Source organism: Phacochoerus africanus, chromosome X (assembly GCF_016906955.1).
Source record: "Phacochoerus africanus isolate WHEZ1 chromosome X, ROS_Pafr_v1, whole genome shotgun sequence".
NCBI classification, from domain to species: Eukaryota; Metazoa; Chordata; class Mammalia; order Artiodactyla; family Suidae; genus Phacochoerus; species Phacochoerus africanus.
The window spans coordinates 91272924-91298584 of record NC_062560.1 but is presented as its reverse complement, the minus strand read 5'-3'; the positions used below and the strand labels follow the sequence as shown (position 1 = coordinate 91298584).

General features: G+C 40.8%; 1 protein-coding gene across 3 annotated transcripts in view; it reads right to left on the bottom strand.

Moving 5' to 3' along the window:
- RNF128 (ring finger protein 128) overlaps nucleotides 1-25661 on the bottom strand; it is a 100253-nt gene that overhangs the window by 29312 nt on the left and 45280 nt on the right. For all 3 annotated transcript variants that reach the window (XM_047765386.1, XM_047765387.1, XM_047765385.1), the window contains exon 2: nucleotides 1851-2098. In XM_047765386.1, the coding sequence (XP_047621342.1) occupies nucleotides 1851-2098 (248 nt within the window). The remainder of the gene's footprint in view (nucleotides 1-1850; nucleotides 2099-25661) is intronic.

Sequence of the window (25661 nt, the reverse complement as noted above, 5' to 3'; positions counted from 1 at the left end):
CACAGCTAGTAACAGGCTGAACCTGCCACCAAAGTGATAAGCTGCTTCTGTAGGAGAAGTACAGAAGGCAATTAACTCTAGACATTGAGATAATGATCACTTATTACCATATGCTGGTGTCTAAATCTTCACCAAGGTTTTATAATAAGATTTCAATTTTTCATCCATTCCTAAATTTAATTGATTTTCTTGCCATATAGAAATCCTCACTGCTCCCCTATTCTCATATAAATTGGGTTCATCTTTGCTTATTGGAGAAAAGTACATGAAATGGCCAGGATTTCACTGCGTTTGGAACAACTTCTCCATACATATAAAATACAATCTTGCCCTTACTATATGGTTAGTTGAAAGTATTAAAACCCTAGTAAGCATTCTGGAGAAGTGGCACAACGCTCCCCTCTTGTGTTGAGAATTCTGGAGAGGGAGAAGAGGTTAAAAAAAATGATGGTGGCGTGGACCAGGGTGGAAACAATGAAAGTGGTGAGAAGTCCGCAGATTGCAGATATATAATGAAGGTAGAAACAACAGGACTTGCTGATGGAGGTTATATGGGAAATGAGAGAAAGAGAAGAATAAAGAATAACTCCTAGGCTTCCAGCCTGGGGCCAAGAAAAGTTCTTTTGAAAACGGAAGCAATTAACAGCATGTTTGTGTGTCTACAGCCACAAAAGACAAGGCAGAAGATATAAGATACAGACACAGATGCTGATTAGATGGGTACGTGTGGTGGAAGCTTGTGTACTCTTGAGGACTTCAATTTTCTCAGTGGAACAGGATCCAAAATACAATGTGAGAGAAAAAAAATTGGAGGAAGTGTTGGAGGTTTAAGGAGAAAGGAATATGTATGCTTGATCAGTCACCTAGAAAAGGAGAGGAAATGGCTAAGAAAACATGGCGTGATTGTTGGGCAGCATTAAGGGCTCACACTGAGTCTGTGGTCATAAACTGCAAGTGAGATGAGCCTGTATAGATAACAATGTTTTTCTGCTATTTTAGTCAAGCAAAGAACGGGCATGTAGTAGGTGGGAAGGAGGATTGAATCCGGGTTGGGGTTTGACAGCAAGTGTAACAAAGGGAGAGAAGGGCCAAGGAAACCGAAGATGTATGCATGGGAGCGGCCGCAGAAGTAAGCTGGGTAAGGAGAGAAGTGAGAATACCCTCAGTCAGGGGGATGAGGGGCGGTTTAAAGGTGGTAGGATCTATGTCATACAAACTTCCCTGTTCAGTAATGCCTTTGGATTTTTGCTCTATTATTTCTATACATTGCACCTGTTTCTACATCAGTGGGTAAAACATGGGAGACATTATGAATGTGTGACTCTGTTTGGAGCCTAGCACTATATTATGCACAATTAGATCTTTAAACTTGCCTGCTCATGACAGTCGGCCTAGTCTCTCCTCCCAGCCCTACCCCCACATGCAAAGGCACACACATATGTAAAATAACCATGGTTACCTTTGGGTGGTGAATATGGTTTTTCTGTTGTTATATGGAGTTTGGGGTGAAGGTCTTTGCTCTTATACTTTCTGGTTTCTAAATTTTCTATATTGCATGTAAAATGCTTTTTTAATTTAGAAAAAATGTGTAAAAGAACATATGTATTTGCACCCATATATACTTAAGTGCCAGCTGTGCTCCCTAATGAGGTATTAGGAGACTTAACCAGGAAGGATTAAGGCCATCAACAAATTTCAGAAAATAAGAGATATGAGAGGCTGGAAGCCAACATACTTACATATGCATGGATCATTGTCTAGCAAGTGAAGTATATTAAAATGCATGACACTGCGTCTACAATTAAAACAGTGAAATATTTTTATATTGGAAAAAAAGGACCATTACAAACCTGCTTCCTGCTTTGAGCTCTTGCATTCCGTAATCTCCGAGCAGAATAAAAAATAAAATAGCCCACAGTTGCTGCCGTGATAATAAAAAAGGACACAGAAACGAAGAAAATGGAATAGTGATTCACCCAAGGGCCATGTTTTTTCCCTACTTCAATGACCATTGTCACTTGTATTCCTCTTTGAATAGATTGTAGAATTTTTGTGCCTTTGAGATTGCCAATCATGATTGCAACAATATCTCCTGCACCTGTAAAAGAAGAATAATTCAGTTTTAGTTTGGTAAAGCATTCTTAGTATAAAAATCCAATTGCTAAAGTGATTTCAAATGATACCCAGTGAGACAAAGGAAAGATACTCATTCGTTCAATTAACATTTTTGGGGACATACACATATGTATGTTACATATGTAAGTTACAGGGAATATAAATATACTGAGACTTAGTTACTGATCTTTAAGAACTCACAGTTTAGTAAGGAAGCTATGACATATAACAAATACTTCCTCTCACCTCATGTTTGCCCCCTATAATTCAAAAGTATATCATGTTTGGGGCCCAATTTGCCTCTTATATGAAGGCTTACTTAAAGACAAATAGTCACCTGGATGGTAGGGAATCATTCTAGAGAATCTGAGATTTGGGAAAGACAAAAATATTTAACTCTATGTTTCCCAATTTATAAAGAGATAGATTATCTCATGAGCTCACTACTAAAATGTATAAAGATCAACATATCAGGATTAGTAATTTAAGACAAATAATAATTACAAGCCCAAATGTACAACATATATATTTGTATATAAATGTGTGTGTCCATGTACCATTTTTCTATATCTTCAAAAGCAATATAAAATTTGTCCAAGGTTCTCTAAGGTCTTGCATGGACCTAATCAGGTGAGCAATGACTGTAACATGTAAAATTGATAGAAATGTGTGTTTTTATTCAACCACAATTAAGGTCAAGACTAAACTTATTACTTGTTTAATAGTCTAAGTCTTAGCCTAAAGGCCAAATCTGTGTAACACTCTTCTCTTTATGGACTTTATAAATCTTGTGATAAAAATAAAGGACAGACTTTATCTTTCCCAATGGTGTGGGAATGTTAGATTACTCACAATATTCCAATGCTTATCAAAGTTTATATTCCTTCTAGTTTAAATCACCTGAGACCAATAATATTTAGGAAAAGAAGAGGCTTCTTTGAATGTTAATAGTATTCATACTTTCAATGATCAAACCAAGAGTAGAGGCTTTAAAAGGCAATGAACAGAGAATTATTACCCAAGTAATCCTTTAAATCTATAGCCCTCAGTGGCCAAAGTCTTCAGAAGATCAACAGCCTTTCCCCACTTGAAGTTATTGATTCAAAAAATATATGCGTAGAGTATTATTAAAGATCCTAGATGTGCCAAAAGACATTCTTTTTACCAATGATAGCCATCGAGTTAAAGCCTTCTATATAACTTTACTGACTCATTTGCCATTACTCAGTTTGGTAACACTGGCGACTCACTCTTCTCGTTTACATGAGGAAAAGCTCAAAAGCAATGGGAAGCGAAGGAAGCTGACGTGTCTTCTGCTGCATCTTTTCTATCAGTAGATAATCCAAATATCCCTAGAGAATTGGCTCTTTTGCAAGAGAGAGGTTCATTTTTCTATTTATTTGGGGCCTTTAAATTTCTAGCTTTGGCACTAAAAGTACAGAAATTATTTCAGTTTTTTTTTATTCTTGTTGCCGTTATTTGTTTTCTCTTGACAAGCTAGCAGGAAAGCTTTCTGGTTATAATGTTTTGATTAATTATATAACCTAGGATTCATTTCTGATATTGTAACCTGTATAATCTTTGAAAGCATAGATCATTCTAAAAATGAGGCCTGAGGACACATGATAATTTGGTTTTGCTTTCATATCTTTGGCTATTTTTTATTTAATTTTATTGAAGTATAGTTGATTTACAAGTTGTGTTAATTTCTTATGTGCAGCAAAGTTGTCTCTGTGAGGATTTGGGTTCGATCCCTGGCCTTGCTCAGTGGGTTAAGGATCCAGCATTGCCACAACTGCGGTGTGGGTCTCAGATGTGGCTCAGAGCCGGTGGTGCTGTGGCTGTAGCATAGGTTGACAGCTGCAGCTCCAATTTGATCCCTATCCTGGGAACTTCCACATGCTGCAGGTGCAGCCATAAAAAATTTCTTTTTAGGAGTTCCCGTTGTGGTGCAGTGGTTAACGAATCTGACTAGGAACCATGAGGTTGCAGGTTCCGTCCCTGGCCTTGCTCAGTGGGTTAATGATCCGGCGTTGCCGTGAGCTGTGGTGTAGGTTGCAGACACAGCTCGGATCCCGCGTTGCTGTGGCTCTGGTGTAGGCCGGTGGCTGCAGCTCCAATTGGACCCCTAGCCTGGGAACCTCCATATGTCACGGGAGCGGCCCAAGAAATAGCAAAAGAAAAAAAAAAGACAAAAAAAATTCTTTTAAAATCACAGCTGTGTCCTTATAAATACTTTTGACTCCTAGAAATAAGTTTGCATTCTTTTAGAAGATATGAGGTGGGTGGTGGGGGTGGATGCTCAGGAACATACTGGCCATTATGGTCAAATAGAGATTAAAAAGGATAGTCAAGGAACGTACATTGTCTACACATAAGGAACAATGCTGTGCTCCAGTTGTTCCAATTCATATTCATATATGCTATATGTAGTCCAACTACCTGTTGATTAGTTTTCTAGTCACATAAAAGACTTTTTTTTTTGGTCTTTTCTAGGGCAGCACTCGAGGCCCATGGAGGTTCCCAGGCTAGGGGTCTAATCAGAGCTGTAGCCATGGGCCTATGCCAGAGACACAGCAACGCAGGATCTGAGCCTCGACTGTGACCTACACCACAGCTCACAGCAATGCCAGATCCTTAACCCACTGAGCAAGGCCAGGGATTGAACCTTCGTCCTCATGGATCCCAGTCTGGTTCGTTAACCACTGAGCCACAAAGGGAACTCCCATAAAAGACTTATTTCTAAGCATTATTATTTATCTCCTCCTCCTCACTTTCTTGAAACTCTTTAAAAACTGCTCCCCTCCCACTGTTCCCAATCACAGTTAATGGCATTGCAATGCTCAGGTCACCTGGATTAGTAATGTCAGAACCACGTTTGAATACTGACTGCTAACCTAGGCAGTCCTGTAGATGTTGCTTCCTTGGCATCTCCCATTAAGAGATCCTTCTTTCCATTCCTGCTGCCTATATAATATAGGCCTCATAATTTCCTTGCCTAAACTATTTTAGTAACCTCCTGACTGGTCACTCTGGCCTCAATTTTCCCCCTTCCCCTAAAGTTTCATTGGCATTTACCTTCCAGGCTGCCTCTTGCCATCACTTGGTTAGATCACACCTCTTTCCTGCTCAAAAGTCTTTAGTGGCTCCTTATTACTCATTAAATTTCTGACTCCTGGGCCGAGCATTTAAAGCCTTGTAAGATCTGGTCGCAAACCAGCCTCTCCAATTTGATGTATCCCCACTACACTCCATCTCATGAACACTTAGGTCGAGCCACATGGGATCGGCTCTTGTTATTCATTTTTCCGAACTTGCCTTCTGTTCATTCTGTTCCCTCAGCCTAAAATGTCTTATACCTGCTCTGACACGCCCCCTTCCTTCTCTGCCCGTCTGTGTATTACTCAAGTCCCAGCTCAAATGTTATTTTCCCAAGTTCCAAGTGAAAATGTAAATTCCTTCTCCGGTCCCCGGTCACGTTGTTTTTAACGCCTAGCTGGTACTTTATTTTCCTTTGCTTTTCAATTGGCATGCCATGCTCCCTCTCTCAATCAGGGACATTTTAAGGGCAGAGGCTGTCTTTTAAATAACTACAGTAATGCTTTTGTTTATCTGCTATTGTCAGGGAATTAGGTATTCCATATAAGTAGAATTTCCAAGTCACAAAAAAGTCTTATACAACTACTTAATTTCAACATTTTTGTTTGTTTGTTTTGGGCTGCATCTGTGGCATGCAGAAGTTCTGGGGCCAGGGACTGAAACGGCACCACACCTGAGCCCCAGAGGTGACAATGCCAGATCCTTAACCTGCTGTACCACCAGGGAACTTCTTAATTTCAACCATTTTCAATGGACATTTTAAAAAGTCATCTATGCTGCCCTATTTTCCTAACAAGGATATACCGATTACTAATTATGGTCTGTTATTGACAGGGGATCATTTTTGTAAGCCATTATGTAATACCGTAGTTAGGTTACCTGTTCCCAAACTGGTATGATTTATCACCAAAATTATAGATGTGGGGAGCTGGAATGGACCTTAGAAGTCACCCAGTCGGACTCTTTTTTGAGTTCTCATTTTGGGAAATTTTCTTTCAGGGAGAGAGAGGTTCTCACTTGCTGCTTCTAGCAGCATCTCTCCTCTCTTTCTAATTTCACACTTCAATAAAGTGTAACTCTGAAAAGTCAATCAAGCTGGGATCTAAACAAAGAATAAAACAGTCTTACAGAGAGAGCTCGAGGGCTTCAGTGCAAGGACTCTCATCATAGAACTTATTCTGTATCTTAAGTTAGCCATTTACTATAATATAGATGTGGTCATATTCAGAACCTATTCTGAACGTTGAATTTCTCTGATTTCTGGCATGCGGAGGAACATAAAGTGAAGGGAACACTGAAAATGCACACAAAGGCCAGAAGTTTTTCTCATCTTACATAAGATTTAGAAAATGTGAAGAATGACATTCTTTTCAAAGCTATAATTAAAATACAGTCTTTTGCCTATTTGGAAGGATGAGGTATTGCCATCCCCTTCCTAGATAGAGAAGCTCAAAGCACTTCTTTACTGATTAAAAGAATGCATGGGAATTTGTGGCTTAGTGGGCTAAGAACCTGACTAGTATCCATGAGGATGCAGGTTCGATCCCTAGCCTTGCTCAGTGGGTTGAGGATCTGACATTGCTGGGAGCTGCGGTGTAGGTCACAGATGCAGCTTGGATCCTGCATTGCTGTGGCTGTGGTGTAGGCTGGCAGGGACACCTCCAATTCAACCCCTAGCCTGGGAGCATCCATATGCTGCAGGTGTGGCCCTAAAAAGAAAAGAAAAAAAAAGAAAAAAGAATCGGAGTTCCTGCTGTGGCTCAGCAGAAACCAATCTGACTAGCAACCATGAGGGCAAAGGTTTGATCCCTGGCCTCCCTCAGTGGGTTAGGGAGCCGGCATTGCCATGAGCTGTGGTGTAGGTCGAAGACGCAGCTCAGATCTGATGTTGCTATAGGCCGGCGGCTACAGCTCTGATTCGACCCCTGCCCTGGGAACCTCCATATGCTGTGGGTGCAGCCCTAAAAAGACATAAATAAATAAATAAATAAATAGAATTGGATCTTCCCTGAATACGGGAGTTCAGACACCTAAGAAATAAGTGCAGTTAACAGAAAACTAACATATCATTGAATCTGTGTTCTTTATGTGGCAGAATTTTGCATATCTGTTTACTCTCTCACAGTAGGAAACAGTGTATTAAATGGAAATAGTTTTACCACAATCTTTAAAAATATTGCTATTTCCGGAGTTCCCGTCATGGCACAGCGGAAACAAACATGACTAGGAACCATGAAGTTGCGGGTTCGATCCCTGGCCTTGCTCAGTGGGTTAAGGATCCGGCATTGCCGAGAGCTGTGTGGTGTAGGTTGCAGATGCAGCTCGGATCCCGAATTGCTGTGGCTGTGGTGTAGGCCGGCAGCAACAGCTCTGATTAGACCCGTAGCCTGGGAACCTCCATATGCCGCGTGTGTGGCTCTAAAAAGACAAAAGACAAAAGGCAAAAAACAAAACAAAACTAAAACTGCTATTTCCTTAAACCACTCTTAAAGTTGATGGTTTTTATTTTGCCTGCAGACACTGAAGTTCCCTGTTCAAGGATCAAATCTATACCACCGCAGTGACAACACCTGATTCTTAACCCACTGGGCCACTTAAAAGTTGATCTTTAAAACCAATGCTGATGTACTAATATATAACCTCTTATACAAGTTGTCAAGCTTTCCACTTTTCTATCCAAAATCTGCTACAAAAACGATCTCCTTTGAAAAGTACCAGGCATAAGAAGCCAAATATGGGGGTGCACAGCCCAACTGATTAAAACACAGTGCTAATAAGATCAAGGCTATCATTCAAGTCATCTTCTTATGGATCAGTTATCCAGAAGACAGTACTTCCAAACTCATTAAGTATTTTGTTGAGTATCTACCCACATGCCAGACACTGTGCTAGCTAGGCCTTGGGGCTACAGAAAGGAATAAAATATAATCTCTGCCCTCTAGGCACTTGCAAATGTCTGGTATATATTAACCATTCAGCACGAGGAACAATCTGACCTAAGCCAGTGAAACGAATTGTGCATATCCATTACCATGGCCAGTAGCAGAAAAAAAAATTTCCAAATCACATTCCAAACTGACACTGGGTTAGAAGAAATAGCTTCCTGTATTAAAAAAGACAACTTACTTTCCTTTAATGTCCAATAATTTGAATATGAAAAACTGTATTTAATCTGATATTTCTTTCTTTCTTTTTTTTTTTGTCTTTTTGCCTTTTCTAGGGCCACTCCTGCGGCATATGGAGGTTCCCAGGCTAGGGGTCTAATCAGAGCTGTAGCCACTGGCCTACGCCAGAGCCACAGCAACCCCAGATTCGAGCCTCGCCTGTGACCTGCACCACAGCTCTCGGCAACGCCGGATCCTTAACCCACTGAGCGAGGCCAGGGATCGAACCTGCAACCTCATGGTTCTTTGTAGGATTCGTTAACCACTGAGCCACAACGGGAACTCCTAATTTGATATTTCTGAATTTGGTAGTGCTCTTTATTTTAAAAAGTGGTACTCAGAAACAGACTAGAGTTTGATGGAAGGAAGTATAAACTGGCAAAAATAACCCTGAGGTGGGAATCAGACCACTGGGTTGCAGCTTTTGCCGGAAGGAGATGGCGCTATACTAAGCTCTAAAATGAACTCCGACAAAGTTATATGACTACATCTCTTCCTCTATCCTTACAGAATTTCCAAATCAACTATTAATTTCATTGTTTTTCCAAAAATCATTGCACCCATCCCCCCAAAAAAAGAAAAATCTTCAATATAAATCCTTAATATGCTAAAAGTGTTTGATGAGGAAAACTGATCATTAATTGGACAACAAACCATTATGGTGTAAACCCTGATCACAGAACAGCTGTCATTTCAGGATTTGAATCTCTCTAAATCTGCACTTTGTTTCAAGGATTTATTCATAATTTTTTTTTTTTTTTGGCCTTTTTAGAGCCGCAGCCTTGGCATATGGAGGTTCCCAGGCTAGGGGTTGAATTGGAACCACAGCTGCTGACCTATGCCACAGACACAGCAACGCCAGATCTGAGCCGTGTCTGCTACCTGCATCACAGCTTTAGGCAATGCTAGATCCTTAACCCACTGAGTAAGGCCAGGAATCGAACCTGCATCCTCATGGATACTAGTCAGATTCATTTCTGCTGAGCCACTACAGGAACTCATATTCATAAATTTTAATGCGTTGTATCTGATTTTAAAAACTGTTATTTTTACAATTTCAGTGTATTAGCAGCACTTTATACTTGATAATTTAATCGTCAACAAGAGCTTATCTGGGAGTTCCCATCATGGCTCAGTGGTAACAAACCCGAATAGTATCCATGAGGATGCAGCTTCAATCCCTGGCCCTGCTCAGTGGGTTAAACAGCCAACATTGCCGTGAGCTGTGGTGCAGGTCGCAGACACAGCTCAGATCCTGCGTTGCTGTGACTGTGGCCTAGGCCAGCAGCTACAGCTCTGATTTGACCCCCGGCCTGGCAACTTCCATATGCTGTGGGTTAGGCCCTAAAAACAAAAAGACAGAAAAAAAAAAAAAAAGAAGAGCTAATCTGGACCCTTATTGCTTAAACACATGCTCCTGGGTCTAGCAAAACTTAAAGACCACTTATCTTGATAGGACAAATGTAGCGGTCACTCAATTCTATAGGGAATCCTTGAGCATAGTACTTAAAAATCATAAATAACATGATGTGGCTCACCTTTTTCACATTTTCACTCTGCTCTCTAGAATATTCGGAGAGAAAGAACAGATTAAAAAACACTACCTAGGGTGTTCCCACTGTGGCGCAGCAGAAACGAATCTGATCAATATCCATGAGGACGAAGGTTTGATCCCCGGTCTCGCTCAGTGGGTTAAGGATCCGGAGTTGCCGTGAGCTGTGGCGTAGGTCACAGATGTGGCTCGGATCCCACATTGCTGTAGCTGTGGCATAGCCTGGCAGCTGCAGCTCCAATTTGACCCCCAGCTTGGGAACTTGCGTTATGCCACAGGTACAGCCCTAAAGAGAAAACAACAACAACAACAAACCACTTTCTAGTTATTATTCATAATATATAATATTTGATCCTAGGATCCTGTTAGTGGCCAACCCCATGCATTTCTTAAAAAAAAAAACCACAAAACTAATGATATTATGGTTTTGGTTTAATCTTATTTATCTGTGAACACAGACCAATTCATTGAATAAATTATTTATCAAGTGCAAACCATGCAATGAGCCCTGTGCTTCTTGATCTTTTCCCTCCACATTTTAGTATTAACATGTCAAAATGTGAAATAAACTCTAAAACATTTTACAATATACGAAATATCCTAAGTATAATGATGGCATACTTACAGTATCTTGACATTCAAACACAAAATATGAAGAGGTGAAGAAAGCTGTACCTGTATGCCTTTCAACCGGTTTTCCACTTTTTATATTAGAAAAGAAGTATTCACCAGGAGCAGCTTACAAGCAATAAGGGCAACTGTAGGCCAAAGTAGCTCTTTTAAAGCAAAGCAGACATTCGAGATTGCCCAATATCCTGATAATACAATAGGGTCAGCACTTTTGAATTCACTTGTGTCTGGAAGGAACTAGTTCTAGGTGTGAAGAATTTCAGCATAATTCTCTAAGAAACCTCCATTAGAAAATCTGGAACAAACTCAAGTGAACTTCTGGATGGATATTCATTTTGTCTACAGGAGCTTTTAAAGGCTGTTTTCCCCCATATAGCCCAAACTCTCTGGGAAACTGGGGGAGTTCAGGGTATTTCAAAGAGGGATGCCTCAGAGTTCCCATCATGGCACAGTGGTTAACGAATCTGACTAGGAACCACGAGGTTGCGGGTTTGATCCCCGGCCTTGCTCAGTGGGTTAAGGATCCAGCGTTGCCGTGAGCTGTGGTGTAGGTCACAGATGTGGCTTGGATCCTGCATTGCTGTGGCTCTGGCATAGGTCAGCAGCTATAGCTCTGATTCGACCCCTAGCCTGGGAACCTCCATATGTCGCAGGAGTGGCCCTAGAAAAGGCAAAAAGACCAACAAAACAAAACAAAGAGGGATGCTAAAGCTCCCCAGATCAAGTCACTGATCCACTGGCCTGATCAAATGGCTAAGTACCATTTTTTTTTTATTTTTATTTTTTGCTTTTTAGGGCCACACCTGTGGCATATGGAGGTACCCAGGCTAGGGATCTAATCGGAGCTAGAGCTGCAGCCTAGCAACACCAGATCCGAGCCACATCTGCAACCTACGTTACAGCTTTAGGCAAGCCAGATCATTAACCAACTGGGTGAGGCCAGGGATCGAACCCCCATCCTCATGGATGCTAATTAGATTCATAACTTGCTGAGCCACAACAGGAAAGTACCATTTTTTTAAACCAGTAAAAAAAAAAAAAAATTACCTAAAATTTTAAGCCAGACCAGCTGCTCTTTCTTCAAATTCCTGTTTTGTAAAACTTTTTTTTGCCCCTTTTTGGTTATTGCCAGTCACCAGTGAACCAAATTTAGTTTCTTAAATTGACTGCTTCATAGCAGCTCTCTTGACTTAATAAAATTAGTTCTATCATTGCATTTCAACAAATATACAAATGATTTCTTAAAAGTACCTGCAAATGTATGTCTGGGGTTTACTGGGAACCAGACAAATCAGTCCTGCACATCTCTTTATGATGTCATTCCACTCCTAACTAACCTTTAGGTAAATTCTAGTCTATTGCAAAATGTGAAATAGGCATTAGCACAGGTTGCCTGTTGGTTAAAGCAATTGTTCTTAACTTTTTGCATTGTTATAAATTATCTTTTTGCAGGAGGGGTGGTGACTGTTTAGATGAACAAAATCACCTTTTATTATTATCATCCTTTTAAGCCAACAAATGCAACAGAGGCTCACGGCCGGCCATGTGTAGTTCAGCAAGTTGCCTTTCTTTCTGTCCTGTACCTCCAGATACTCCTGCTATAGGTTTTGAAGGTAATACTACACTAGGGAATGGGTCACCGATTTGACATCGCACCAAAAAAAATCTCTGGCAGATGGAACCCTCAGGAAACAGCATATTAAAGACACTAGGGAATTAGAAGCAATGCTGTTCAAAAGATCACAGATGCATAATTTGTGGATGACATATCATATTCACAGGTAAACAATCCTTAGAATTATTCTTTAAAAAACTAGTCCTGCCTGGCCTATTCTAATTTCCACTTGCGGTATGTTTAACATATGGTTAGGATTCCAAGAGCTAGATCAGCATTTCTCCCAGTTTCTGGACTTAGAACTCCTTTATACTCCAATAAGGACTCCAAAGAGAACTTGTGTTTATGTAGATTATTCCTATTTGCGTGAACCATATTAGAAATGAACAGAGGAATTTTACAAATATTTATGTATCCATTCACTTCAAATAGCTGTATTAATGTAATCAACATTTTAATTGAAAATAATTATATTTTCCCCCAAAATGTAGTTAGAGTGGCACTGACACTTGTGCAAATCTCTAATGTCAGACTTAATAGACGAGCATTGGATTTTCAGATCTGCTTCTGCCTTAGATCTACTGTGATCTGTTTTTCTTGTTTGATTCCTGTTTGATTCTAGCTTGACTGCTATTATGGTTGAGCAGTTTCAAGGTAGTCTATAGTCATTCCAGCCAGATCAATGCCAATCCTTCACCTTGCATAGAAAAACTCTTGCCGATAGACTTGTTTTTCTCAGTGAGTACTTCACAGAGGGAAGTTTGAAAATTAGTCACATAAGAAACAGGCCCATTTCTTTCCTGTGACAATACATCTGTGGTGTCACCATTGTCTGTCACCTAAATCATCGTATCAACCTCCCAACTGGTCTCCTAGACACCAGTCTTGGTCCTCCAATTCGTTCGGCTCATGGCTACCAGATAAATTTTTCTAAATGGGAAAAACGTTTGTGTTATTCCCTTGCCAAAGGCCCTTAAAGAGCGCCATGTCACCTGCAGAATAAAGTTCAACCTCCTTTTATAAGATCCTGACTCATCTTTGTGGGATATTCGGCTTTGACACTGCCTAGTGCAGGCCTCCCTTGAAGTTATCTGGTTCACTTGAGTTCACTTAACTATGAACTAACTCCTCCTTCAGGTGAGGGATGGGGATCTTTCATCACTGTAACTACAACTTACAACATCTAGCAGAGTACCGGGCACAATAACACAAATCGGACAAATGTTTGAGGAATGCGATTTTAATATGCTATATTTAGTGATGCTTTGAACCTTGATTGAGTCTGAAAACAAATTCATCCTGAAAGATAACTGTGGGGAACAAAGTCTAAGATGTGTCTCCTCCCTACATTCAAAGATGACTTATAGTCAAGACAAGGCTGCCTACAGCAAGGACATATTATCTACACACAGATAACAAGTTCAATACTAATCCTACTCTACAGACCTTGGGTTTAGTGTGCTGCTTATTGCTCAGGGGCTGATCTCATTGAAGTCACCGTACTGCTAGGGCAATAATCCCTTTTCATCCTGGGGCTTGAGCCCACAGCAGTTTCACACTTCCATTCGGGAGCTAGGACGGATGCCATTTTTAGGACCAAGTTCAATTTAGAACCCAGCCATCCTGTTCCACTAAGAGACTGGCTGTTTGGGCACTTATGAGGAAGTTCAGAGGCCATAAAAGAGAAGTCTTGAAGCGGTCGGAACAGGTTGACTGTTTGTACATCCTTAAATTTGTGCTGATGCCGAGGAAAAGAAAATAACAAGATATGCTATTGCCAGGCCACGCAGCATTTGTCGTATGTGTCTCATTTGATTAATAGGGTCTTCTGCCATTATATTAAAATGTTTACGTGAAAGTTTTCTATTGTCATGGTTTTTGTTTGGGGGTAGTCAGACTTCCAGAAACCAAATTCGGCATTTGTCATTACGATTTATTAATGTTTTCTGGAGGAATGCTGGGGTCCGTAAACTCCACAGCATCAATGTATTCAGCCTTTGGGGGTAATAAATTGCACAATACCCAGAGCTCTTCAGAATCTGGTAGGAATACTTCATGGCTCAAGGCGATGTAATTGCTGACTAACAACATATACACAACAGGTCAAAAACAATTAGACATTTGTTGGGCAGTAAAAAGATAAACAGGAGAAAGGTTTCAGGGAGAAAAAATTTATACAAATGAGCGTTAGAAATTACGGTGCTCTTTTGTCCTTGTAGCCAATGATTCTGTTTTCCTGTAATGCGAGACCTTGGGAAGGAGGTGAATTCCACTGAATAAATTCCTGCTGTATCCAGGGAGGAAGAATGAGCACAAAACCAGCCCACAGGAGTTCCCTTGTGGCTCAGTGGTTAACAAGCCCAACCAGTATCCATGAGAATGTGAGTTCGATCCCTGGCCTTGCTCAGTGGGTTAAGGATCTGGCATTGCCTTGAGGTGTGGTGTAGATCACAGATGGGGCTCGGATCTTGTGTTGCTGTGGCTGTGGTGTAGGCCAGCAGCTACAGTTCGGATTCGACCCCTGGCTGGGAACCTCCATCTGCTGTGGGTGCGGCTCTAAAAAAGACACGAGACAAACAAAAACAGGCCATAGCCTAGGCTTAAAATTTGAACATGGCCTTCATCACTTGCCACCTTACCCTCCAATTTTCAGATGAGGCAAAACTAATACAAGAAGGTATGGAAGGGAAATGTACCCTGTACCTTAAATATTACCAAACTCTAGAGAGGGACATTTTTTTGGTAGAGGTCTAAAAACCCTACCTAAATTGATGAGTGCCAAACTAAAATGTTATTATTAGCACACCAAAAAAAAAAAAAAAAGGCAATATAGGCTGAAAATGTAAGCTAGACGGCTAGACGGAAAGGACTAGGTCATAGTTTATCTTTAGCTACTTCCTGTTCACTCTTCTCCTACCACAACATCCAGCCACAAGGCTGGCCAAAAAGGGGTGTTCAAATTTTTTGTTGAAATTAGAACTGCTTTTTGGGTACATTCTCTTCGGGAATAGTTTGCAATAGGGGAATTCGGTTGGAAATTGCATTAATCATTACAATTAGGAACCGCATTATGTTGAGACAGAGGGTATTCATTTTGACCTTGCCACCAGAACCCAAGGGTGCAAAAGCTACAGGCATCCAATCAGTATAACTGGTCTAGTCGCTTCTCGACATTGACAGAACTTTGATACAATGAAGATACGAGGCAAATCTGAGAGCGAGAGAGGGCAGGAAGAGAGGAAAGATGTTACCTTATCAAATGCGTGGCAAACAGAGTTTTCCAAATGATATTTCGGATTTTAAGTATTTTGAGATAACAGTGTTTAGTTAGCATATCAGAGGCCTTGAGAAGCCCCACATTTCCCCAAGACAGGGCTATACCTGAGGGTGAGGAGGTGGTTAAGCTACTCTTAATAAACTAGGCTGTATGGGAGTTCCCGTGGTGGCTCAGGGGAAACAATCTGACTAGGAACCATGAGGTTGCAGGTTCGATCCCTGGCCTTGCTCAGTGGGTTAAGGATCTGGCGTTGCTGTGAGCTGTGGTATATGTTGCAGACACAGCTGGGATCCTGCGTTGCTGTGGCTGTGGTGTAGGCCAGCAGCTATAACTCTGATTAGACCCCTAGCTGCTGGTGTAGGCCAGCAGCTATAACTCTGATTAGACTCCATATGCTGCAGGTGCAGCCCTAAAAAAAAGCTAAATAAATAAATAAATAAACAAACTAGGCTGTGTACCAAGTGCTAATTTATCTATTTTATATTATAATTTATCTAATCTATATTATCTAATTTATCACTCACATTACCCGTATGAAGGAGGTACAATTATCATCCCCCAACTACAGATTAAAAAAAACTGAGTTTTAAACAGGTTAAGTTGGCTAAGGTCAAAAAGCTATTACATAATAGAGTTGGGATCCAAATATAAATCCACCTGATTCCTCAGTCCCCTTATCTTTACCACTTTGCCATTAAAAGGTCCAAAGCCATTTCTATTGTTAAAGCTTAACATCATGATTTTAAGGTCTTGCTGCTGCTTAAAATGGAAATACACATGGGAGAAGGACAAGCATGGCTTAAATTACTTTTTGGTTTGGTTTGGGTTTTTTCGGCCACACCCTGAAGCATATGGAAGTTTCTTGGCCAGGGACTGAACCCTCTCCACAGCAGTGACCCTATCCGCTGCAATGAGAATGCTGGATCCTTAACCCACTGCACCACAAGGAAATGCCTCAGTTTCTTGATTATATTTCTACCTGCATTTCTCAGAAATTGCCATAAAAATAGTAATGTGGATGTCACAAGTTTTTTTCCCCAGGTCGACATATAAAACAATTACATCTTTCCAAATGCGGTAGTGAACAGTATAATAACCAACAGTGAAATACAATGTTTAGTAAAAAACTTTTAGCAAAAAGTTTGAGAACCAACATTTACAAAATGACCACTACATGCCAAACACTTTATTTACAATTCCATAGAAAAATGGGCATTAGGGCCCACCCCCTACCCCCACTTTTTTTTTTTTGTTGTTGTTGTTGTTTGTTTTTTTAGGGCTGCACCCAAGGCATATGGAAGTTCCTAGGCTAGGGGTGAGCTATAGTCACTGGCCTGCACCACAGCTACAGCAACCTGGGATCCAAGCCACATCTTTGACCTACATCACAGCTCACGGCAACACTGGATCTTAACCCACTGAATGAGGCCAGGGATTGAACCTGTGTCCTCATGGTTACTAGTCAGATTCATTTCTGCTGAGCCACAAGGGGAATGCCATTATCCCCCTTTTTATGATCAAGATAACTGAAGTCAGGGTCAACTGCTTGCCCAAGATCACATATTTATTAATTGGGAGGGCTGGAATTCAAGCAGAGAAGTCTGACTCAAGGACACCTGTTCTTGCACTGTTATCTGCAATTTCAAATGGAACACATTTGCCTTTGGTACAACAGGATGAAATAAAAATAGAGCAATCATGTAGCTTTCCGTAGCATCAAAGGATAATCTGTTAGCCTTTAATTATATTACTCAAGGTAAAAAAACAATTTCCTTGTCTTGTTTGCCAGTTCAACCAGAAGGCACCAGCCAGAAAGAAGCAGCAAAATGGGTGGTGGTGGTGGGGGGGGGTTGAGGGCTGGGGCAAGGGAGGTGACTGGTGCTTCTGCACTGGCTAGTTTCAGTTTCTTTTACATATCCTGTTCTTTTGCCAAAATGAACGGATGGTGGTGGAAAACAAAAGCCCGCAACGCTCCTACACCTCAAAGCACTTTGAAACTGTGTTAAATACAGGTGGCTTGTAGATCTATGAATGAAAACCTCACTCAATATAATCACACTTGTCTAGCCTTCCTCTCAATGACTGTTGAAGTCCTTTAAAATGAGAAAAGAGGTAGCGCCTGGGAAATCTGTTAATGGCTCACTAAGTCACAAGTCAAAATTCTGTTCTTAAAACTGGGGCAACATTATAAACGCTATTAAAATAAGCCAACTTCTGAGATGATCATAGGTTAGGAAAACCAAATGCAAAGCCCTTAAGGTGAAACACATGGAAAAGGTGAGGTAGAGGTTTGGTCAACATTACACAGAAGCTGAGTAAGTAGAGAAAACTCTTTAAACCAGCATGATTGGGGAGAACATAATAAATGATATTTAATGGAGCTATCATTATGAACAACAACCACAACAGCAACACTGATGGGTTGTGTTTCAAAAATTCATCGGTCAATGAGTTGTTTGGAATTAGAGACAGTACATTTTCCCACAATAATGCTGCTAAAGAGTGTTTGAGTTCCCAAATGATCCCACAGCTTACTTCCATATGAAATGCTTTGAGGACTAAACACTTTCAAGCAAATAAAAGTTTTTATTTAACCCATATTTGCAATAAAAAAGTTCTCAGGAAAAAAAAAATCACAGAAATAATTCAAGCAAAAAGAAAACCCCAAAACATTTAAAATGTCTTAAATACTCGGACATGACAAAATGCACATTTAATCAGGAGGATTACACGGTTGATGGGAAGTTTCTGTGGAGGTTCTGGGAGTGAGTTATGGACACATTCAAGGTCATTAGATATTGAGAGCACTGATTTCTTTCTTTCTTTGAGGGCCGAAACTGCAGCATATGGAAGTTCCCCGGGCTGGGGGTAGAATTAGAGCTGTAGTTACGGGCCTACACGGCAGCCACAGCAATGCAGGACCTGAGGCACATCTGCGACCTATATCGCAGCTTGTAGCAACGCCAGATCCTTAAACCACTGAGCAAGGCCAGGGATCGAACCCACATCCTTATAGGTACTAATTGGGTTCTTAACCCGCTGAGCCACAATGAGAACCCCAAGAGCACTGGTTTCTTATGATGTTTAATTTCACTTCAAAAGAAATGGCTTCAGATAGAAGTAAGCTCAAAAATTTTTGAAAAGATGGGGCAAAGTAACACACACACACACACACACACACACACACACACACACACACACACAGAATATCTAAGGTAGAATTAATCAAGATATGAGAGGAAAAAGAAGCATGTAAAAAAGTAGGGCACATGGAATACCCTGCTGGTGCGGCAGGTTAAGGATCTGGCATTGTCATGGCTATGGCTCAGGTTCGATCTCTGACCTGGGAACTTCTGCAAGCCATGGACAAGGCAAAAACAAAAACAAAGAAAAAAGAAAAAAAGAAAGAAAAGTAGGACACAAAATGTACCTTAAGAGGAAAAGTGATACAGAAGCGATCCCTGAATCTGACTTTCTTGTGAAAACCAACTTGTGGAGTTTCACATAGCAGGTTATTTCAAGGGAAATGCCATTTTTTTTCCTTCTTTTTTTTTCTCCTGGCAATTCGGGATGCTTAGCCACTGAGCGAGGACAGAGATCAAACCTGCAGCTTCGGGGACACTATGTTGCATTCCTGCTGAGCCACAACAGGAATTCCAGGAAATGCCAATTTTAAACATGAGTACAGCCGGTCCCCAGCTCGTGAGGGTATGACTTACAATTTTTTGACTTTACGATGGGTGCAAGAGTCACACGAATTCAGTAGGAACTGGACTTTGAATTTTGATCTTTTCCCAGGCTGGCGATGTGTGGTACATACTCACTTGTGATGCTGGGTGGCAGCGGCCAGCCACGCAATCATGAGGGTAAACAATTGATACACTCACCATTCTGGACCGAGGCAATTATTCAGTTTTTCAATTTCAGTACAGTATTCAATAAATGACATGAGAGAGTCAACACTGTATTCTCAAATTGGCTTTGTATTAGATGATTCTGCTCAACCGTAGGTTGATGCAAATGTTCTGGGCACGTTAAAGGCAGGCGAGGCTAAGCTCTGACGTTAGGCAGGTTAGGTGTGTCACATGCATTTTCCACTTATATTTGCAACGTGCAATGGGTTGATCGGGATGTAACCCCATCGTAAGTCAAGGAAGATCTGTAATTCAATTTTAATGATGTCTTAAACGCAATTTTGATTGCACGTGTATGTTCTCCATCTCACTAATAAAGTGCCAAAGAAGAGCTTCATGGTTCTCCTCTGCCCTTACCCTCATAACATTTTTTCCTTTGTTCTCGAATGACAAAAGCTATTGTCATCAGATGAACTCAGTGTGTCACGGGTAAAAAGTGCCAATATATTGGAGTCTTCATACTATGCCGTTAAATTTAGCACTAATCTTAGAAGTATTGAATAGAATAGATATCGAGGGGGACTAGTGAGAGGAAGCTGGCCCCTTATGGGAAAGTAACAAAAATACCAAGAAAGGTGATATATGGTAACAACTGTGATACAAAGGGTCTAGAGAAGAGAAATATTCCATATGAAAATAGAAAAAGTCAGTCTTTAAAGTTCTTTAGTGTTCAAGGCTCATTTTACATATGAACAAACCAGTTAGTGTTAACAGGAAAGGACCACACACACTCGCCATTATGTGAGTTACATCTGAAATGATTGATTAATATCTTGAGAGAAACACCCCCCCCCATAAGTGCCTTCAAGTACCATCTTCTTTCAAAAAGGTCAAAATGAATAGAGTTAACTCAGAATCACTGATGTGTATCTAACGTGAGCATTCAAGCATTAAAACCAAGTAAATAACGACGAGGTTCTGAACCTAACAGCCTCCATCAAGTCAGACATGAATCACTCAACTTTCTTTTCAAAAGAAATCAATGCTGTAACAAGCCTGTGGGTAAATCCAGGCGCTAATTATATGGCATGATATAGAGAAAGACATACATACAGCTGAAGGAGAACAGGAAATGGAAAAATAACAAAGAGCCCTTGTGCTCTGCATTGCCCACAGGGCTCCAAAGCCGCTGTTGACAGCAAAATGTGGCAACTATGAACTGGCATAGTAACTGTGTCAAAATGTGCGTGTGCTCTGTGCTTGGCAATAGCTCCCTACAGAGCATCGCCACAGTTAACTGGCTCCAATGCAGCGCAGGGTTTGTCTCTGTGGGTGACTGGCCTCATAACCAAGGTGCAAGAAGTCGTGTCCTTAGGAGACAAAGTTGACAACTGTGCTGCTTCAGAGATTCTTCACCTTGGGGTACAAGGTAGTCTTCTGGGGTTCTGGTACTGTTCTGTTTCTTGAGCCAGGTGCTGGTACACAGGTGTGCAAAAAAATCTTGTGAAAATTCACTGAGCCACACGTTAATCATTTCGGTACCTGTTTGATATGTATATTATCCGTCAATAAAATTTACAATACAAAGTATTCATCCTGAGGCAGTATTTGTGGTACCCCATCAAGTAAACTTTGGGGCAAACCCCAACAACAGGTTACATACAGTTCAGTGGCCATCATGCAAAAGAAAAGCCATTTTAGCCAATGAGGGGCTACTTAACCAAGTAACAAGAAAACTGAGTGCAAAGCCCATTTGCGATGAAGACATCACCAGGAGGAACAGTATAGAAGAGGATCGATGGTGATCAAACCTTTCAAAAGACCAAGGCCACAAGAGGCAATGGATATGGGTTAGACCAGATCACATTTATGGCTAGTAAATACCTTTTTACGTAAGCTCTGTCTGTGGTACATATTTCTGTTTTAAGTGTTCCAATTCACACCCCTCCCCATCACCATTCTGCACTTCCTTTCTGCTAGTTGATGGAAGAGAAGCTCAATTCCCGCCCCAGTGAAAGACCACCATCTTCAGCTTTTAAGAGAACCCTTTCTTTCTTTCTTTCTTTTTCTTTCTTTTTTCTTTTCTTTCTTTCTTTCTTTCTTTCTTTCTTTCTTCTTTCTTCTTTCTTTCTTTCTTTCTTTCTTTCTTTCTTTCTTTCTTTCTTTCTTTCTTTCTCTTTCTCCTTCCTTCCTTCCTTCCTTCCCTCCCTCCCTCCCTCCCTTTTCTTTCTTTCTTTCTTTCTTTCTTCTTTCTTTCTTTTTTTCTTTCTTTCCTTCGTTTCTGTGGCATATGGACGTTCCCAGGCTAGAGGTCTACTCAGAACTGCAGCTGAGGCCGACACCACAGCCACAGCAAAACCAGATCCGAGCCACATCTGAGACCTATGCCGAAGCTTGTAGCAATGCCAGATCCTTAACCCCCTGAGCGAGGCCAGGGATTGAACTCGTATCCTCACGGACACTATGTCAGGTTCTTAACCCACTGAACCACAACAGGAACTCTTCTATTTTTTTTTTTTTTACCATTCTTTGTTATTTATTATCTAACTTTTGTTACTAAATTTGTCAAGTACATGTTCAATAGTTATGACTTCCACTTTTTACCATACCATTGACTCTTCAAATCCTTAAAAAAATTTTTTTATTATAGTTGATTTACAATGTTCTGTCAATTTCTGCTGTATGACAAAGTGACCTAACCACACACATACACGTATACATACACACACATTCTTTTTCTCACAGTATCCTCCATCGTGTTCCATCACAAGTGGCTAGGTATAGAGAAACTTCTTTATGTTTAATTATATGGGGAAATGCCAATAAAAACAAGTGAGATCCAAAACTGTATATTCAGTATATAATTATAATTCTTTAAATAATATATATGCAGAGCAAAGACAATGACAACCAGAACACCTCAAAATACTAAAACAGTTATACTTATGGCTTTGTGTCTTCACCTTTAAATTGCATTTTCTTAGTACTACCATTAATATTCATGAAAAATAGCCGTTATGATAAAAGTAGGATACAAAACTACACCTATACACGGAAAAAAAGACAATAATATCACTGGTACTATCTTTGGGTGGTAGAATTATGCGTAGCTTTTATCTTTAGTTTTACACTTGCCTGTATTTTCCAAATTTTCTGCAAGAAGCATGGTTGGATTCATAATCAGAAAATAACTTAGAGAATATCTTTGGCACTGTCCTCTATTTCCACCATTTAAGCCCGAGGATAGAGATTAAATGTAGCATTCTGTATGAGACAACACGTATCTTCCACGGGCTGAGGGAAATAGTTCTTTATGAGCTTAGAAAAACATTTCATCAATCAAGCTATATTCTTTAAGGATTTTTATGTTATGGAATTACACGTTTACCAACATGTTCGAGGGAAGCACTTTAATTGGAGGTATAAATTGAATGGCGTAAATCAAATCTTTTGAACATCAAAAAAAAAAAATAGAACAAGGAAAGTTCAGTGTAAATATGCGCTGTCACTATTTCTTTGTTACCTAGGTCATCTTGCCATTAAAAGCTCATAAGCTGGCATGCGATGGAAACCATCATAAAAATTAGGGAACCGGCAATCTTGAAGTATTTGTACACTCTTATTTCTCTTTATTTTGTACATTCAGGCAAGAAGCACAGGACCTAGCATACAAAAGACTCTTGATAACTGTTCAATGAATTGAATTTCAATCCCTTTCTATTAGATACTTTTCTAGGAATCTTATGGCCCTCTGGCATTCCTGTGTATTTAAGGCTGCTCAAGGAGGAGTTCCCGTCTTATTATAGACTTTGTTTAAAATCTATTTTGTCGGGAGTTCCTGTCGTGGCGCAGTGGTTAACGAATCCGACTAGGAATCATGAGGTTGCGGGTTCGGTCCCTGCCCTTGCTCAGTGGGTTAACGATCCGGCGTTGCCGTGAGCTGTGGTGTAGGTTGCAGACGCGGCTCGGATCCCGAGTTGCTGTGGCTCTGGCGTAGGCCGGCGGCTACAGCTCCGATTGGACCCCTAGCCTGGGAACCTCCATATGCCGCGGGAGCGGCCCAAGAAATAGCAACAACAACAACAAAAGACAAAAAAAAAAAAAAAAAGGCTGCTCAAGGAAAATTTCCAGAGCAGATACAGTACAAAGGTTCCTATGGGGAATATGAAAATAACAAAACATTAAAATGATTCCAATCAAGTAGGAAGGAAAAATATATAAACCAAAACTACCAGCAAAAATGCAGAAAGTACTATAAGAGATGGAGTTCTCTGGGAGCTAAAAGAAGAGATCATTTAGGTTTTGGTGTGGGGGCTGTGACAGGAAGAGAAAAAGAAGGAACTGTGAAAAGCTTCAAGAGGCATCTGTGTTGGGTTTTGAAGGCAGGGTAAGTTTTGACCAGCAAGGCTGGGAAGAAATGGGTATGAAGGCAAAAGCGGGAAGTATGAGCAAAGGGAGTTCCCGTTGTGGCTCAATGGGTTGCAAACCTGACTCGTATCCATGAGGATGAGGGTTGGATCCCTGGCCTCACTCAGTGGGTTAGGGATCTGGTGTTGCTGTGGCTGTGGTGTAGGCCAGCAGCTGCAGCTCCAATTCAACCCTAGCCTGGGAAATTCCATATGCCAATGGTGTGGCCCTCAAAAGCAAAAAAAAAAAAAAAAAAAAAAAATTTAATTTAAAGTAAAAGAAGCATGAACAAAGCCATGATAATGGTAATGGGTAGAGAACATGTGTAGGGATCAACATGAGCTAAGAAGTATATAAAGCTTCGAAAGTAGGTTGGGACCAGATTACTAAGAGTCTGATACGCTATGTTGAGAAACATAGGCTAAAATTGATGAGTAATGGTTTTGGGAGCAATGGCACATGTGTGAGCAGAGCTGTGTTCCAGGAGCCACGTGGAAGATGAACCGGAGGAAGAAACCACTGGAGGCAGGAAGACCAATGAGAAGGCCAAGCATTTGTTCTCATGAGAAGACCTAGAGACTGAAAGCTGGGGAATAACAATTGCAAGGGAGAAAGGAACATAGCTGAGAAGACTGAAAATAATGGAATCAACTGGAGTGGCAGATGTTTATTGGAAGGAGAGCGTTGAGGGTCTGAGTGTGAAGGCAAGAAAGAAGAGGTATGAAATACATGTGTTAATAAGACAACAGGAATGAAACAAGAGAAACAAGAGACTGCTTGGGAAAGCATTTCGAAGACGGAGTGGTGAAGAGTATTAAATACAGTACTGCAGAGTGCTCAAAAAGGATGCCCGTGGGAACAGATTTTGGAATAGTATTATTATTATTATGCCTTGGTAAATCATCATCACCCAATCTCTTTGCCTTTTCTTTTTTTTTTTATTTTTCTTTCTCTCTTTTTTTTTTTCCTTTTTGGCTGTGCCCACAGCATGCAGAAGTTCCTGGGCCAGCTGGGAATGGAACCCAGGCCACAGCAAGGACCTGAGCTGCTGCCATGACCACACTGGATCCCCAACCTGCTGTGCCACAAGGGAATGCCCTCATTTTCTTTTTGGCCTATCATTCTATCAATAAAAGGCTCTTTTCGGGAGTTCCCATCCTGGCTCAGAAAGTTAAGAACCCGATACGGTGTCTGTGAGGATGAGTATTCAATCCCTGGCCTTGCTCAGTGGGCTAAGGATCCAGCATTGCTGCAAACTGTGGTATATTGCAGCTACGGCTCAGATCCGGTATGGCTGTGGCTGTGGTGTAGGCTGGCAGCTGTGGCTCTGATTCGACCTGTACCTTGGGAACTTCCATATGCTACAGGAGCAGCTATAAAAATTTTTTTTAAAAAAGATTCTTTTTGATATCAAATTCCTAGGGGGCAAAAAAACAAAAACAAAACCCACCCACAACAGCCACAACAGAATAAAAACTAAATGTCAAGTGGCTGACAAGGGATTAGGTGGTGATAAATCAGTGGAAATTCCTATTCCAAAGTCCTTTGTGAATGGAAAGAAGATTGGTTGCTCAAGGGAGAAGCAATTCTTTGAGAAAAGGATGACAAACCTAAGTGGCCAAAAGATCATTTTCTTGTAAAGCATCCAGTCTACTCAACTAATTCCTAAATGGTTACAGTTAGAGGTCAAGTAATATGGACTCCAAAGTACTCTAGGCTATTCATTTTCAAATTTTAGACCACAAACATTCAATTCAACTTTCATTTTCTAAAATACACTGAACTATCTTGGAGTTCCCATTGTGGCTCGGTGGGTTACGAACCCAATTAATACCCATGATGATGTGGGTTCGATCCCTGGCCTTGCTCAGTGGGTTAAGGATCCGGTGTTGCCACGGCTGTGGTGTAGGCTGGCAACTACAGCTCCAATATGATCCCTAGCCTGAGA